Consider the following 15,335-nt stretch of genomic DNA (forward strand, 5'->3'; position numbering starts at 1 on the left):
GCCACTTTCCACTCTAATTAGGGATGTAAGTTCATTAAGAAAAATGCTCGGTCAACAACGAACCCGCGGATCACATTCACCAATTCGCTCGTTTACCGAAACCTCCCATCGACGATTTTTTTTGTAAGTAACAATTGGAGTCTAAAGGTATATAAATATTTTCAACTATCGTGCACTTGTTTATGGTAAATCGTCGATGAAAATATTCCTCTAAACGATCACACGAGTTTTAAATCACAACCCTTCTCATCGTCCCTTTTCTCGTTAACTTCGAGATAAAGTTCGTTTTTCTTCTCATTCGAAACATCCTCCGATTATTTTCAATTTCGAATATACCTTTAATTAGAATGAGAATTAATCAGTCAGAATTAATGTACGTAGCTTGTACGATACGATAGAAATTTTTAAAAAATTGCAAAAAGGCAATAAGTAACACTCTTCTTTTTACAAACACAATCACAGAATTTTACAATTCCCTCTATCGCTATCCACACCGTTAAAATTCACGTTGAAACATGTTTCGATGCTTCGACGTCTACGTTTCACGAAATCTGTTCAGTTTCAGTTCGCCTCTACGTTGTCGGTTCTTCTCAATTTATAACCCGACGCCAATGTTGCAACGCGTGTTTCGACGTGTCTGATTATTTTCCAACTCCAGTATCATCATCGACAATAGGAGGTCTGTTCGTTGTAAAAAGATAGAAACTTAAAAATCTAAAAAGAAACGCACGAGAAGATGGCCAATTGAAAGAAACAGGTTTCCTAACCTCGCGTTGTTGATGCAACTAAAAACGAACGAACCGATCGATTATAGAAATTATTTGCGTATGGATCACCCTGTTTCTCAACATCTACTGGATAAAGTTCAGCCAAAAATACGATGATAACGAATCTGCTGTAAATTAAGTAAACTAAATCGGCGATGCCCTCTGCACGTTGAAACTTGTGCCCCAATAAGGTTATGGTCGCCAACTAAGATTGGATTATTGTGTTGTTGGTTGGGTTCCTGTACCGATACAAGTTGCTTCTGATGTCTATCTGTCGAGGCTTAATTACATAATTGTAACACGTGCCATGAAACTTAAGACTCGATGCATGCAACATGTTGCAAGTGTATATGGGCCTTTACACTTAAGCCGAATTTACACTGTTTCAGTTTGGAGGAACATCGCGGATGAACTTGTTTCCATCAGTGGCTCATTCGAGGATGAAAGCAGCGTTCATCGGCCGTGTTCCTCCAAAGTGAAACTGTGTAAATTCCACTCCAGCCTTGAGGAAACAAGCTACAAAGCCGGCGGAACGTCGGAATTCTTTCACTTCTGGACGAGGCTGCTTCTCAGAAGCTTCAATCTGCGTTAAACGGATCGGTGCTAAGTGTAACAGTGTGAATAGCGACAACCCAGCTCGTGCAAACTTCAACACTCTCGATCTTTCTAATATCCATCTTAAATTATATGAAAAGGGGGAAAAAAGAAGAAAAAATAAAAAGCATATAAACATATCTGTTAACGCAACGTGATACGTTACAACATCAATTAGCTATTCTGTTAAATATGAAGAAAACACTTAGGAAAGGAAAGAAGATAAAACTTCTAATTTCGAAGATCTATCCCCGGAAACTGATTTGTGCATATGCTCGATTTCTCGATTCTTTGTTGACCATGACGTTCTCGTAATTTATTTCAATTAATACGACTAATTATATAGATACATCTACTTAGGCTTAGATAATTCTATGTAAGGCATGGAGTATGTCATCTCGTTATCTGGTATCTAGATTATTCGTATATCTTTATAAATTTCTTGTTGTTCCTCTCACACACGCACACACGCCCCATTTCTCAATTTTTCCCTCGGCATTTTTTTTTTTTTTTGCCCTTTTGTTCAACAAGAAACAATCGCGCGTTTCCTACCTGTCAGGTCGAAAAAAAGTTATATTTCCCCCTCCCCTCCGCCTTTCCAACATTCTCTCGATAATTTAAAATTCATTAATAAATTTCTAAACTATAGTCGAGAAACATTTCAGTTTTTACTTTCAATTATGTTCGATCGAGTTTTGAATTTACGTTCGAGTGTTTCGGCCGACAAAAACCGATTAATTAAAACCGTTGCCTTCGGTGATTCCCAGTATCGACCCGCCGCTCTGATAGAATCGCGTTTTCACGGAATCCAGATTGTTATTTGTTTATTTAATCTTGCCGACCAATTGTTAGTGTGCATCTATGTGTATGTGGCCTATGGTTGCACGGCGGACACAGAGCAGAGAGAAGATATTTTCGGTAACTGCTTAACCATACGATCAGCCAGCCCGTTATTCCCCATTCAAATCACAAGGAATAGCTCGCCAGCTGCTAACACATTCGTCTCTGCGCGAATTCTATTTTCTCTAGAGTAAAAGTCCCATGAATTCTCTGCCCTAAGTAAATTAGCTCGTTGATCAATGACTAATTTATCGGTTACCTAATATTCAATAATTAACAATAATTAAAGCTTACCGAGAGAGGTTAATTAACGGCTGAACTTTATTTCGCAGGATCGACGATTATTATCTTTTTTTCTTTTGCTGACTGGCTATTTTCCACGCGAAGGATTCGATAAATATGAGTTTTAAGGCGAGAAACCTTAATGGATAACAAATTATCAGCATTGCAAAAGTACTTTGCACGTCCCTTTATTGACGCCATGTTGCTTCTGTTTCTCAACCAATTGGCTTGCACTGATGAGGATTCAACTGAACTTCATTGAAGATTAATTTTTTTTTTTGGAAGAAACTAATACATTTTTGACCCTTGCCATTTAAAAACTGTTTTTTAAGAAGATCAGTGAAATACAAAATTTTCTACTTTAGTAGCAATGATCCCAGCCCAATCCCATGTACAAGGATCGTCGCTTATTTAACAGCATCAGACTAGCATTCACACAATTTACATATTTTACGTGTTTTCATAGAAGTTTGTCCATTTAACGACAACAGCACAGCATCGACGATTCTCCCTATCATCTCGATAGTAATCTGAATTAGGTTAGGTTTACTGCTGATAACGCGTTGGTTACGAACAGGGTTAGCTTAATCACTTGAATTTTTTATAATTATTTATTTAATCAGTTCAAGACTCATAATTACTTCAGTTGGTTTAATTTTATGTATATTATAAATATCGTAAATAGGATTTTATTGTCCTGCATCTGCCTTAGACGTACTGTCAATTTTTCTACGGACGTTAATTGCTACTCGAAATTTTGTATTTCGTTTTTGTATATTTTCTATTTTTTTTTTTTTTTTATAATATATGATATCGTGCCGTTGATATTTGAGAATATCGATTTTTTACATCTCCAATTATCTATTTACACATACAATGCCTCAAATGCACCTTCGCTTCTTCGTAATTTCAAACTTCTGTGTGCCCAGTATTTTCTTCCTCTTTTTCTATTATCTTTCCCTTTATCAAGGTGTAATGCTACTATGCTAGAAAATTTCGACAGTTTGTAAAGTGGACGATAGGTGTGAATCTCACGTGTTGAAGACGTATGAGCAGCTGAATGTCGTTACGTCATCGTTGTGCTATTAAATGGACGATGAACTTAAAGAATAACCCGAACCTAATTGATAAATAACCCAATTAATAAATAATCCAATACCCATGATTCAAAATCCCGCCACAAAGTGGCCACCATTCACGTGCATTTATTCACAGCCAGCGACACTCATTGGACGAATCGTGTATAGAAGTCAATATGGCGTCAAAGCAAGGTATAGAATAACCTAAAAATACTCGGTTTTACACAGTCATAACTTTTGAACTAGTGTCTGCCGCGCCTTAAAGCTGCATTTCCAGATTCTACAGGACGAAAACTACAAGATTGCAAGAAACAAAGTCAATAATCCTTGTTCTGGCAAAATAAAGTTCAACCTAATTAATTATTTGTTAATTATCCGTTACTAACGTAACCATCCATCACAAAAGTTTCTGTCTTTCGTTACTCCTAATTATTATTCTTATTATTCTTCTCCTTATTTATTATTATTATTTTATTTACAAATTATTTCGCCTTATAAAAAACAACTAATCAGAAGTGTAACAATTAGAACTCTAACGATAGAAAATAATCGCTCCTTCACGAGGTACGTGAACATTGATTGAGGAAACGAAATGCACGTTGAAATCGATCGAATCGTTTAATAATTAATCAAGTTCAAATCGAAAGCAACTGTCAGATAATATCGAAACAATTTGGAAAAATTTATTATTTAAAAATCTAACGGCAAGTAAATATACGGTCAGGAACAAAAGTGGACAAATGGGAGAAACGGTGTTCGATAAAGCTCCATTAAAATAGTATTAATCTTACATATTTAAATCTGATTTATAATATATCCTCTTAATCAATAACTGAAATTAACAAACCTATAATAGATATAAACGTACAAGCAGAAGAATGACGAGTAAGTAGACTGTGGAAAATCGTGTTTGACAAATAAGATAGTCGATTAAGAGGACATTTCCGATTCTGTTATTCAGGACATCAAACGTATTTAATTTAGAACAATCAAAAAGAACTTCTAAATTAAATTTATATTTAATATAATATAAATATAATATAATATAACATAAATTACATTTTCATCTAAAATTAAACTTCTTTGCTTTATCATCTATTAATGTTTCATTTTTGTATATTTACTTTGTATACATTTTTGTGTACACACAACAGAAATGGCGTCAAATTTGTGCAGACAAAATGAGAATGGAGAAAGTTTGAGAAACGCTGGTATAAAGGAATTTCTCATGACACATCAAATTGGTGATTTAGTATCTATAAATACAACCATGAATGCACATAAGTACACTGATACAACAAAAGGAAATTTAAAAGTGACAGGCTTAAGAATTGGTCTCAAAGAAGTGTTCATCCTACAACAAGAAAATGATTCTAGACACACTGCCAAGGAAAGTAAAAAGGTTCTTCAAGATCCAAATATTCAATTGCTTAAGTTGCTATCAACAAGGTTTCAAGTAATTCAATTGGCAACTTGTGGAGTTCATTGGATGCTGAGATTACATTGGATAAGAGATATGATAGAATACATTTGGTAAAAATTATTAGAAAGTATTGATAGAGATTATAACTTCATAAATAAGAAACTTCACAAATTGCAGGTATATTTTATATTGCAGAATATTCTAAACAGAATTTCTAGCAACGTGCAGTACCCCTGACCAATTTGCAGTGGTAGCTATGTATCCATATTACCTGTTAGTGTTTTGTAATATGTCTATATATATCTTCTTCTTTTTTTTTCTCTCTTTTTGTTCTTCTGAATAGCGTTTAATACCGGGTGTGTCCAAAAAGTAATGAGAAAGACTTCAGTGAGAAACAGTGCAGTAAATTCTACCACTATTTTTGTTCTCCAACAATTGGCTGACAATTCATTAAAAGATTTTGCTCTGCTGAAAATATAAATAACGATTTCGATCATTGATTAGATCATTCATGTATACTTATGTGTACATATATACATGCGTGTATGTAGGTATATTATATAAATTAGGCAGGTGTTTATATAAATCGTATATAAATATATGTAAGATCAATACTATTTTCAACCTTATTGACAACCATTTTTACCACTTGTCCACTTATTTTTTCTTTTTCCTTTTTTTTTTTTATTTTTGTTTCCGACTGTACGAATTTACAACGCGAACAATTTTGTTTTATTCAGTTTCGGTAAAATCGTTTCTAAATTTTTGTATAAATTGTATACAAAATCTTATTGCTCGAAACTGGTTTTTAATCGACAACCGATGTACATCTGATTCTACGGGCAACTTTCGTTAATGAAAGAAAATTATTCCCATCGATAATTTTCAGTCGCAATACATAAAGACATCCGAGAACGATCAAAGTTGCGAACCTTCCACGGTAATTTCACTCACTAACCGCTAATTTAGAAAATTTATTGCTAGATTCATTTTCTTACGTGTAAAATTTCCTCCCAAATATTTTATCATCGATATTCCTCTTCACTTACACAACACGATCGATCGATATATTTCATTAAATTAATGTATATTTATATATGTATATATTAATATATAATAAAACGACTATGAATAATGCAAATGTTGAATATTCTTTGTTACTGCAGCTAAAGAAATCGGACATCGATAAAATTAACAGACTCGTAACGAACTAATATATTTTCTCTAAATGTTTACACAACGTCTCTAACGTTTAAATAAAATTATGAAATTCCATTCATCTACATATATAACTGATAATAACATTTTAACAAAACATTTATATACATATCAGTTTAAAATCACCTATCATTTCCGATGACAACAAAAAATTAATAAACATGTGAAACCGTAAAAAGTGTCCGAAAGAATTTTTTTTTAAGAAACTTCCGACAAAACCATGGTTAACACGAGATGTATTTTCACCTCTAGTTTTCAAATAAAACAGTCAAGAAATAATTTCACGTTGGAAACGATTTATCGAGATCGATTCGTCTTTCAAATAAATTGTTTTCCCATGAGGATTATCGAAATCCGATGATGGAATCACTCAGCTAAAGAACGAAATATTTTCCATTAATAGTTTAAAATTTGTATCTGTTAGGCCTCGCAATTAAGTTAATCGACGTTTTGCCACAGGCTTGGCTTAACGATACCGATCGATCGAACAACAATTAATTGCACATTTTGTTAATTGTTCGTTTGCAAACAATGTTGAGCATCATTGAATAAATCTTGACGTAAATAATTATTTACAGAGGCATTGTTTATTTGAAAGTTCGAATGAAAAACAGAGATAAATTATTTGTTATTTGGACAATTCTAAATGCATTGTTTATAAAGTAATCAAGTTAATTGTTATTTACAGGTACAATTGTATTCGTTATTTTTATTTATTTTTATTTACGATTTACTAACAAATACATTACTGTAAACGACAGTTTGTAATTTTTAATCATGTTCGTTAGTTGTGACAAAATTAAACAGGTCTTTTGACAATTAGTTTGAAAGGCGAGTAGTTTCAGAAGCAAATGGACAAAACAAGAATGGAAAATTATTTATTTATACATGATCGTTTATCGTGTAATTAAATTCAAACTAAAAATAAAATTTCATTGGTAAATAAGAAATAATAGAGAAATTATTTCTCGCATTGTTCAAGTGACTTCCATTTTCTAAGAAATTTCATTCTTACTCGCAATTCGAACAGTTCAAATTTCAATTTTCTATTTACTGCTCAATAGTTAAACAAAGTTTTGCCCAACACTGCAAATACACCACAAATTCGATAAAATAACAATTTCTAATTAATTCCGCGATCAATTTCATTTTCAAGGTAACCTGTATAACAGAAATTAGAAAATAGATTGAGGTTAGGTTGAAGTTAGGTTAGAAAATGGAGACGAATCGATCTCGATAAGGAGAAGGATACTGCGCAACTTTGTATATACATCAAATGTTATTATTTAATTCGAGTTTCTAATTGCTTCAGATTAAAACAACGAATTAAGCGGTAAAGTTAAAATAATCCGGATTAAAACCGCGAAAGTGATCAATCGATTTTTCCCCGTTGAAATACCATGTTTCATTTGTTTCAACCTGTCATAGGCCTTGTAAAAATTATTTACCTATTTATGTATATATATATATATTTTTCTATGTTATATATATATATATATATTATCACCAAATCAACAAATAAATATCCTAAATATATTAAATATCGTATAATATATGCTCTCCCAACAAATAATATATAAGTTCTCATCTATTCTCGTTAATAATAATTCAATATAATTATATGCGTGCGTATGCATTTGTATACATATACGTATCTCTGTATACACACACATACACACATATGAATTTATTTGTTTGTTTATTTATTTTCATTTATATTTATATGTATGTATATATATATATATTCTTCATTTCTTTAATTTTTCGGTTTATTTACCTATTTACTTGTTTAAACTTTAGGCGTTTTCCTATACGAAAATTGCTACCCTCACATCCCGGGTAGTTGTCCCTTTTGTTTTACCTTTTTCGTTATTCAGTTTACACAGATGGAGAATTTCTAGTAAAGTCTGACGAAAAAATAGTAATCAACGTCTTGTTACAATTACCCCTTGGTACGTTTATCGACTGGCGAGGAAAAACTACAATTTGCTAAAATACTAAAATAATAATTTGTCAAATTAGGAAACAGACGACGATGCGATTAGGCCAAGTTACGCAGAAATCTGGCAGTCCTTGAAATGTCAACAAGATTAGTTAAACGTATCACGGATCCCATAATTTTGTGAAGCTCACTTTGCAAAAGATTACCAACTCATGAAACAACTCTTACAACTGTACGATTATTAAAACTACCACAACCACAGTCCCATTTTAGGCTTATAATTATTCTGCAGAAAACATCCAAACCATATATTAACTATGTTACTAAATAAGCCATTGAAAATGGTAAAATTGTAAAACAACAACAGGAAATAAAATATATTCAACAGAGGTAAAGCTATCTTTTTAAAGTTAAAATCGTGAAACTAAAACTCGAGTGCAAATCATCGAGAACTGATGGCCTTCTGCATAACTTGGCCCATAACTTGTGAGTTTAAAAATTCTATTAATTCAGACAATATCCCAGAAAAAGATTGGTCAAAAATGGAACTGCAAAACTCAAGCATATCATAATATCTGGTAAAAAAATGTTTCAATTTTACGATCAAATATTTTATCAATATCATGCAATAAAAAGTTGAAAGTTTGAAAATGTAAATTAGTAAAGATATAAAAATTCATGTAAGTAATTAAAGGGACATTTCTACTGAACAGCTTGGTACTTTAGCAGGTAATTTTTCCTCTTTCGTTTATTAATCTGAAATCGATTAACACCACACTTTTCGACTGCATGTTGTACGTTCTTTGAATGTTACATTAAAAAGAAACATAACCTCTGTTACAATTATCTTCGCAAAGAAAGTTAACCAAGAATTAGTTAATCGAAACTGCGCCCTTATCATCCTAATTACAGTAGAACCTCGATCATCCGAACCCCTGTCATCCGAATTTCCTATTACCCGTACGTTCCATTATCCGAACACATTTAGCATCATGTAAGAAGTTCAATCCTCTATAGGAATTTTTGTCAACGACCAACGACACTACTGGCGAGAACACGATACAACTTCACAAGCAATTAGGTTTACAAGATTGCGGTTATGAGATGGCATATGCTTGGTTGGGCATCAGATGTGTGACACTGAGAAGAGCATGGAGAAAACTAGTGAATTACGTTGAAGACACTATACAGGACGAAGTGGAAGATAATATTACGACAGACGTAGAAGAGACTCTTTCTGCATTGAACGCAATACCAGGTTTTGGTTATTGCAACAGCCCCGACGTAATAGAGTGGTATCAACGCGATGCATCTTCTTCGATTGACTATGGTGCTAATGTTACGTGTGCTTCGAATAACGAATTAATTGAGAAACGAATATAATGGCAATAATGATATTCCTCGACGTTTTGTAGCATTTGAGTCCTCAGACATAATCTATGCAGAAAAGAAACGTAACTTTGCCGAATGAAATCTGCTAAAACAGCTACGTGATTTGGCAAGCAAACAGATCATATTTAATTTCAGTATCGATATTGCTGTTATTAGGTTGGCCAATAAGTAACATCGTGTTTTCACGCCACCTGGCGTTCTATTGTCTCGAAATAACGATGTGGTGTTCCTAACCTCACAAATCGGGTCATAAATCAGCTGATGGCGCCTCTGACGAAGAGACGTATAATTGAGCAAACTGTGTCGTTAAAAAGCACCACACAAACGACAAAAAAGGTTTGCAATGTGCACGATGATGATGCTATAAGTGTAAAAGTGATGCAAATGGTTGTTTATGAGATTTCGTAGTGGAGATTTCACGGTATGCGAAGAGAAACAGCCTGGTACATCCGTCGAAGTTGATAATGACAAATTATCGACTGTTGATAAGCAGACAGATTACTGAGATGTTGAAAGAAGCGGAATCTAACCTTCGAAGTCACTTACATCAACTTGTAATAGTTTCCTGATACGAGACGCTTGATGCAAAAGTAGTGTAAATGAATCTTTTGCCTATTTGATGTAACAGTACAGCTTGAAAACATAACCTTCATTCTATTTTGTCAAGAAGTCGTGTAATAAGATAATAATAATAAAGTCGTGTAATAATAATAAGTCGTGGATAGAAGAATATGTGAAAATCAGCCACTCGAACCCTCACAGAAATTTTATTTTATCCCTCGTTATCTAGTAATCAACTTTTTTCAATCAACTTACACCATTTTTGCATTAAACGGCTCATATGGCATTTAGGTTCCGTACAAATTGCCAGAAAGAAACATAACGGATAGAATTGTGATTCGCTATTGAAACGTTAGGAAAACGAGCCATTTCTAAAGTGAATTGTCACAGTTGATGAGAAATGGGTCACCTACAATAATGCTCTACGGGAAAGGCATTGGACTAAGCCGAGATCAATTGCATTAACAACTTCCAAGTCCAAGTTTATAGCCTGAGAAGATCACACTGTGTGTATGGTGGCATTGCAAGGGAATAGTGTATTACGAGCACCTAGCACAAGATGGGACTATAAATTCTACGAAATGTTGTAAGCAATTGGACCGGCTAAAGGTGAATATCGAGGAGAAATGGCCAGGAATAGCGAATAGAAAAGAAGTCATTTTTCACCACGACGATGAGAGACCATACGTCTCGTCGCAAACTCGACAAAAACTGAGGCAATTCAATTGGGATGTGCTCTGATACCTTTTCATCTCTTCTCTGACATAATATCCTTAAATCGTCATTTGTTCAGATCTTTACAAAATTCAATGATAAAAATGTTGATTCTTCGAGGGCCTGCAAAATGCACGTGTCCATGTTCCTTGCAGAAAAAGATGAGTTTTGGAAGAGTGGAATTACCGTCCACACGATGGCAGAATTTGGTCTGTGGACCAAAACGGGCACTACGTTGTCGAATAAAATTTCTCAATAAAAACGCAAAGTAACTATCTTTTTGTACAAAAGGTACAATATTACTTATTGGTCAACCCAATATTTATTTACATTTTTGAAATATATAGAACAAAGGTGAGCTTTCAAAGATGAATATCTTACTTAATTTCATTATTTGTATCGCCATTGTTATAATTTATGTTCTTTCTTGAAACATATATGACAAATATGAACATTCAAAGATGAACATCTTTTCGACGATGAACATGTAGCGGCACGCGAGCAGGACAATTCAAACCCTGTTGTTGTTTTGTTTCCGTTAGGTCACAGGTATTGCAAGGTGTAATGAACTCCGAGCAAAACAATGTCGCCGTTACTTTCAACCGTCCAACGCAGTCGAGTTCAAACTTTCCGACTGCCCCCCGACCAGTATAAATAAACAAACGAAATGACGAGCTAGGAAGTTCAGCGAACGCAGCAGGAGCATTCGGACGCATAGGACGTACATACGGAGTTTCTCGAGATAGCGTGTATTTATTCCGTAAGATTTATTATACCTGGACTTGTGCTTTGTGCCGAATTAATTTTTATAAACAATATATATATATATATTTAATAAATTGCTGACAAACATCAGGAAAGTAACTATTCTATTATTCGATCACGCTTATCCTTCAATTAGTCCGGACAACTGAGGTTCTACTATATTTCATTGAATTCCAACCTAAGAGGTTGCTACTACCACTACGTTCGTTCGCGAATTATAAACAAAATTGTTGTTCGTTCATAATAAACGATCGTGTTTATTGCAAACGAAATTACTTCGTTTTTTTTTTTTTTTGTTCATTTCTAATTATTGATCCTATACAAGTTATATGATTTATTACGAGTTCTTTCGTTATTAAGATCGATTTTTTTTTAAATCCGTTTCGAAGATGATTTTTCTATCAAGTAGGCCGCGTCTGCTTTTTCCTTTAAAAGCATCTCGCTGTTAGGTTAGATGTTTCTTTTTCTTTTTTAAGTTCACGATACTTTTCGTTATTTTATTTACATCTTATCAGCTCTTTGTTTACGAATTGTATTTAACACTCAGAAATTGGAGTTGATAAATTTAAGGCTCGGTTATTTATTATTAATAACGATAGTCGGATGTTTTTAATTATTTTTTTTAAACGAATGTACGTTTCTTTTGAATAATTCTTTACGAAAGTAATATTATTGATTCGTATGATTTTCAACCGATCCTAGCGGTGCTAATTTAAAACACGGCGGTTTAAGGCATAAGGACAACCTTGACATGATCCAAATTATGGAAATCTGGAAATTACGCGATTTAAGACGTCACGTTCTTTCTCAAAGAGACGTTCTTCCCCCGTACCTTCGAGGATTTTTTAATTCTTCACGTAATTGAACTACATCATGTACCAGAATAATCTGGTACTCTGAAGCAATCAACGAATTGATCCTATAACGGCTTTAACTGTCCAAATAGTCTCGGCATTGTTTCATCGAAGGTAAAATATCAATCTACGAAGTAACTCGACTTGGTATTCTGCCTTTGTTACGTCAAAAAGGTATATCTGCAACTTCCGCTTAAATCAAGTCATCGCTGTCAGGCAGCAGAAAAATAGTTGTCCTGTGTGTGTATAGCAAATAAGAGAGTCGTATCTGCGTTAAAACTGAAGATATAACAATTCATATCCCGGACGTATGTGAAATCGATGCCTGGTTGTTAAATGGCGAAAGACACTTTTCTCAAAATCACCTTTCGACCAGATACACCTATTTGAATTAACACGGCAGCATTGATTCCTTCAAGTTCTTGAACTTTTTAACAATAGCGAATCCTTCGTGTAACTCAGTGGTTATGTGGCATATTAACCACGGCCAGATTAAACGGCGTGCCAACTTAATCGAAAATAGTAATTTTCAAGGTGTCGATGCCGAGAGAGGACGAAGCAAGAAGGTTAGTCGCAAGCCGCAAGAAGTCCCCAGATTCGATTGAACGTTGCGAAGTTGTTCGATTATGGCTGCACGTTCAACGCACTTCTACCACCTCTCACTTATCTTCGGGATTTGCCCTTGGTGATCTTTCTGTTTCCTGTCTCTCACTGCGAACAAATATTATCAACCCTTCCAGACTCCTCCTTTTCCTTTCCCTGTTTTGGTATCCTTTCATATACATATATCTAATAAAAGATTTGTGTAAAATTTTTTATTGTGCACTGCCGACCATAAGTACGTGTATACGTGGTTAGGACAGCTGCTGATACTTAGTATAAATTGACTGCTTATCACAGATTTTATTTTCTGGTTATTTTATCATAAATTTTGTTATTCGTGTGTCTTATAAGGTTTATTAAATGAAGTAAATTTAATTACACAAATTTCTCAATAAATATAACGAGTATGTGTCCTAATACGTACTTATGGTCGGCAGTGTAGATACCTATATTATAAAAGATTATAGTATTAAGAAACGTATATAAAAGACATTCATGAAACACATAAAAATTATATACACGGTGTTTTGTAATAAATTGGCGATATTTAAGAGGCGGATTCAGCACATAATTCGACACCACAACAGAAAAATACTGATATCAACATATCAGTTATTTATTATATAGCAATAATATCACTCGAAGGTCACGATTTTAGGGAACACGAGTTTGAATGTTCCGAATTGTTATCTTCTCCCATATATTCTTTGCAAAAACAGCAATTTGTCTTGGGGACGTTCAACAATGTTATACAATGTATTTTTGTGGAATTATTTTGGAGGTTGGTATACGTGAAACGTATGTGGGAAATGCAAAGACTAATGTACTGGAATATTAATTATTTCCTATTATACATATGTAGTATTAAATGTAAAGAATAGTACGATATATCATTGCATAACCTCTCACAATTTGTACTAATTTACAATTTATATTTATATGTTTCCCTTACCGTTTCTTAAATTGTTGAATCGTTCCGATGTTTTTTAATTAATCTCCTCAGGATAGGTCGGCTGTGTATCGTTTGTGAAAGTATTTGGGTGATTGGATAGCTTCTGTTTGTATTTTTCAGCATGATTTGCGATTAATCTGTTATAGTTTCGTGATGATGCAATAGCGACACAGCTGCCCTCGCGTGGTGAATTTTTAAAGTTCACTTATAGGTAGTGAAAGTACATGCTCTACCTGTACCAATAATTCAAAAACTAAAAATTTTGAGTTCCTGTTTACGAGATATAGCGAGTTTAACATTCTGTCATTCCGTATCTAATTACCTTCGTAGGAGATGCTAAAAATAACTACCTTGCATTTCTTCAGTGCATCCATCCATCGGATTTCTAACCAATTAGCTGTTTTTGACGATATGAAATCAATCGTATACTCAGCACCTACTAAGATTTTAAATAAATATAAAATACTCTTGGTGAGTAATATAAGCCCTTAAATTCTTGGACATTTTTTTTACCAACCCATTGTATATATTGTACAGTATAACACACTGCGATATGCCAAAACGAATCTTTTTTTATCTTTTATTTTTCTTTTTTGGGGGGTGCTGAATTTGTCCCTCAAATGTTGCCCATTTATCACGAAACACCGAGTATATGCAAGTACTTCATGTTGTCCGTAATACAAGCGTGATTAATGCGATTTGTTTCAAAGCATTCTTCGTTGCAATTAAAATCGTTGGATCCTAGACTAATTACTGCACAAGATTCCTTAATGAAATTAGTTAACTGTATCACGAGCGATACGTAGGAATTAATTTTAAAAAGCTTACGATTAATCAGAAAGGAAGAACAGTCGTAACTACAACTTCCTCTGAATGACCGGATGCGATTATTGAACCCAATTAAAACGCGTACCTATCGTTTTAAAGTGTTCTTAAACGTATGTAATGAAATATTAATGTAACAGTCTGAAGAACGTATAAATGAGACAGCTGAATGTCTGCATGACAGAAGTCTCTTTTAACGAAGAACCACAAAATTCCTGAATGGAAATAGTATAATGGCGCATAAATTTCTTAATCGCTGCAATAGAATATGATATAATAGTCTTGGGCATTTCATGTATCTAACGTTTGTGCTATTAGTTGAATGTGTACAAAATTTTTAATTGCAAGGAATATTAATTTTTCATTGAGAAATACTTAGGAAACGTTAATTTTTCTTGTTTTACTTGATGCCTATTTACGATAATCAACTAATAATATAGAAACTATTAACCTGTTTTTTACAGAAACGTGTGTAAACACGTGTGTAAGCAAATAATTGCATTTATTGGTAAATACAATTGGAA

The 15,335-nt window shown here is 33.6% G+C and overlaps 1 protein-coding gene across 2 annotated transcripts in view; it reads right to left on the reverse strand.

Moving 5' to 3' along the window:
- Positions 1–11,857: 11,857 nt before the first annotated feature.
- Positions 11,858–15,335, reverse strand: part of LOC100744799 (zinc finger and BTB domain-containing protein 12-like) — a 71,554-nt gene continuing 68,076 nt past the window's right edge. For both annotated transcript variants that reach the window (XM_033318821.1, XM_024364993.2), the window contains one exon: positions 11,858–13,142. In XM_033318821.1, the coding sequence (XP_033174712.1) occupies positions 13,091–13,142 (52 nt within the window). In that variant the 3' untranslated portion in view covers positions 11,858–13,090. The remainder of the gene's footprint in view (positions 13,143–15,335) is intronic.

Source organism: Bombus impatiens, unplaced genomic scaffold (assembly GCF_000188095.3).
Source record: "Bombus impatiens unplaced genomic scaffold, BIMP_2.2 scf_0121, whole genome shotgun sequence".
NCBI lineage: Eukaryota > Metazoa > Arthropoda > Insecta > Hymenoptera > Apidae > Bombus > Bombus impatiens.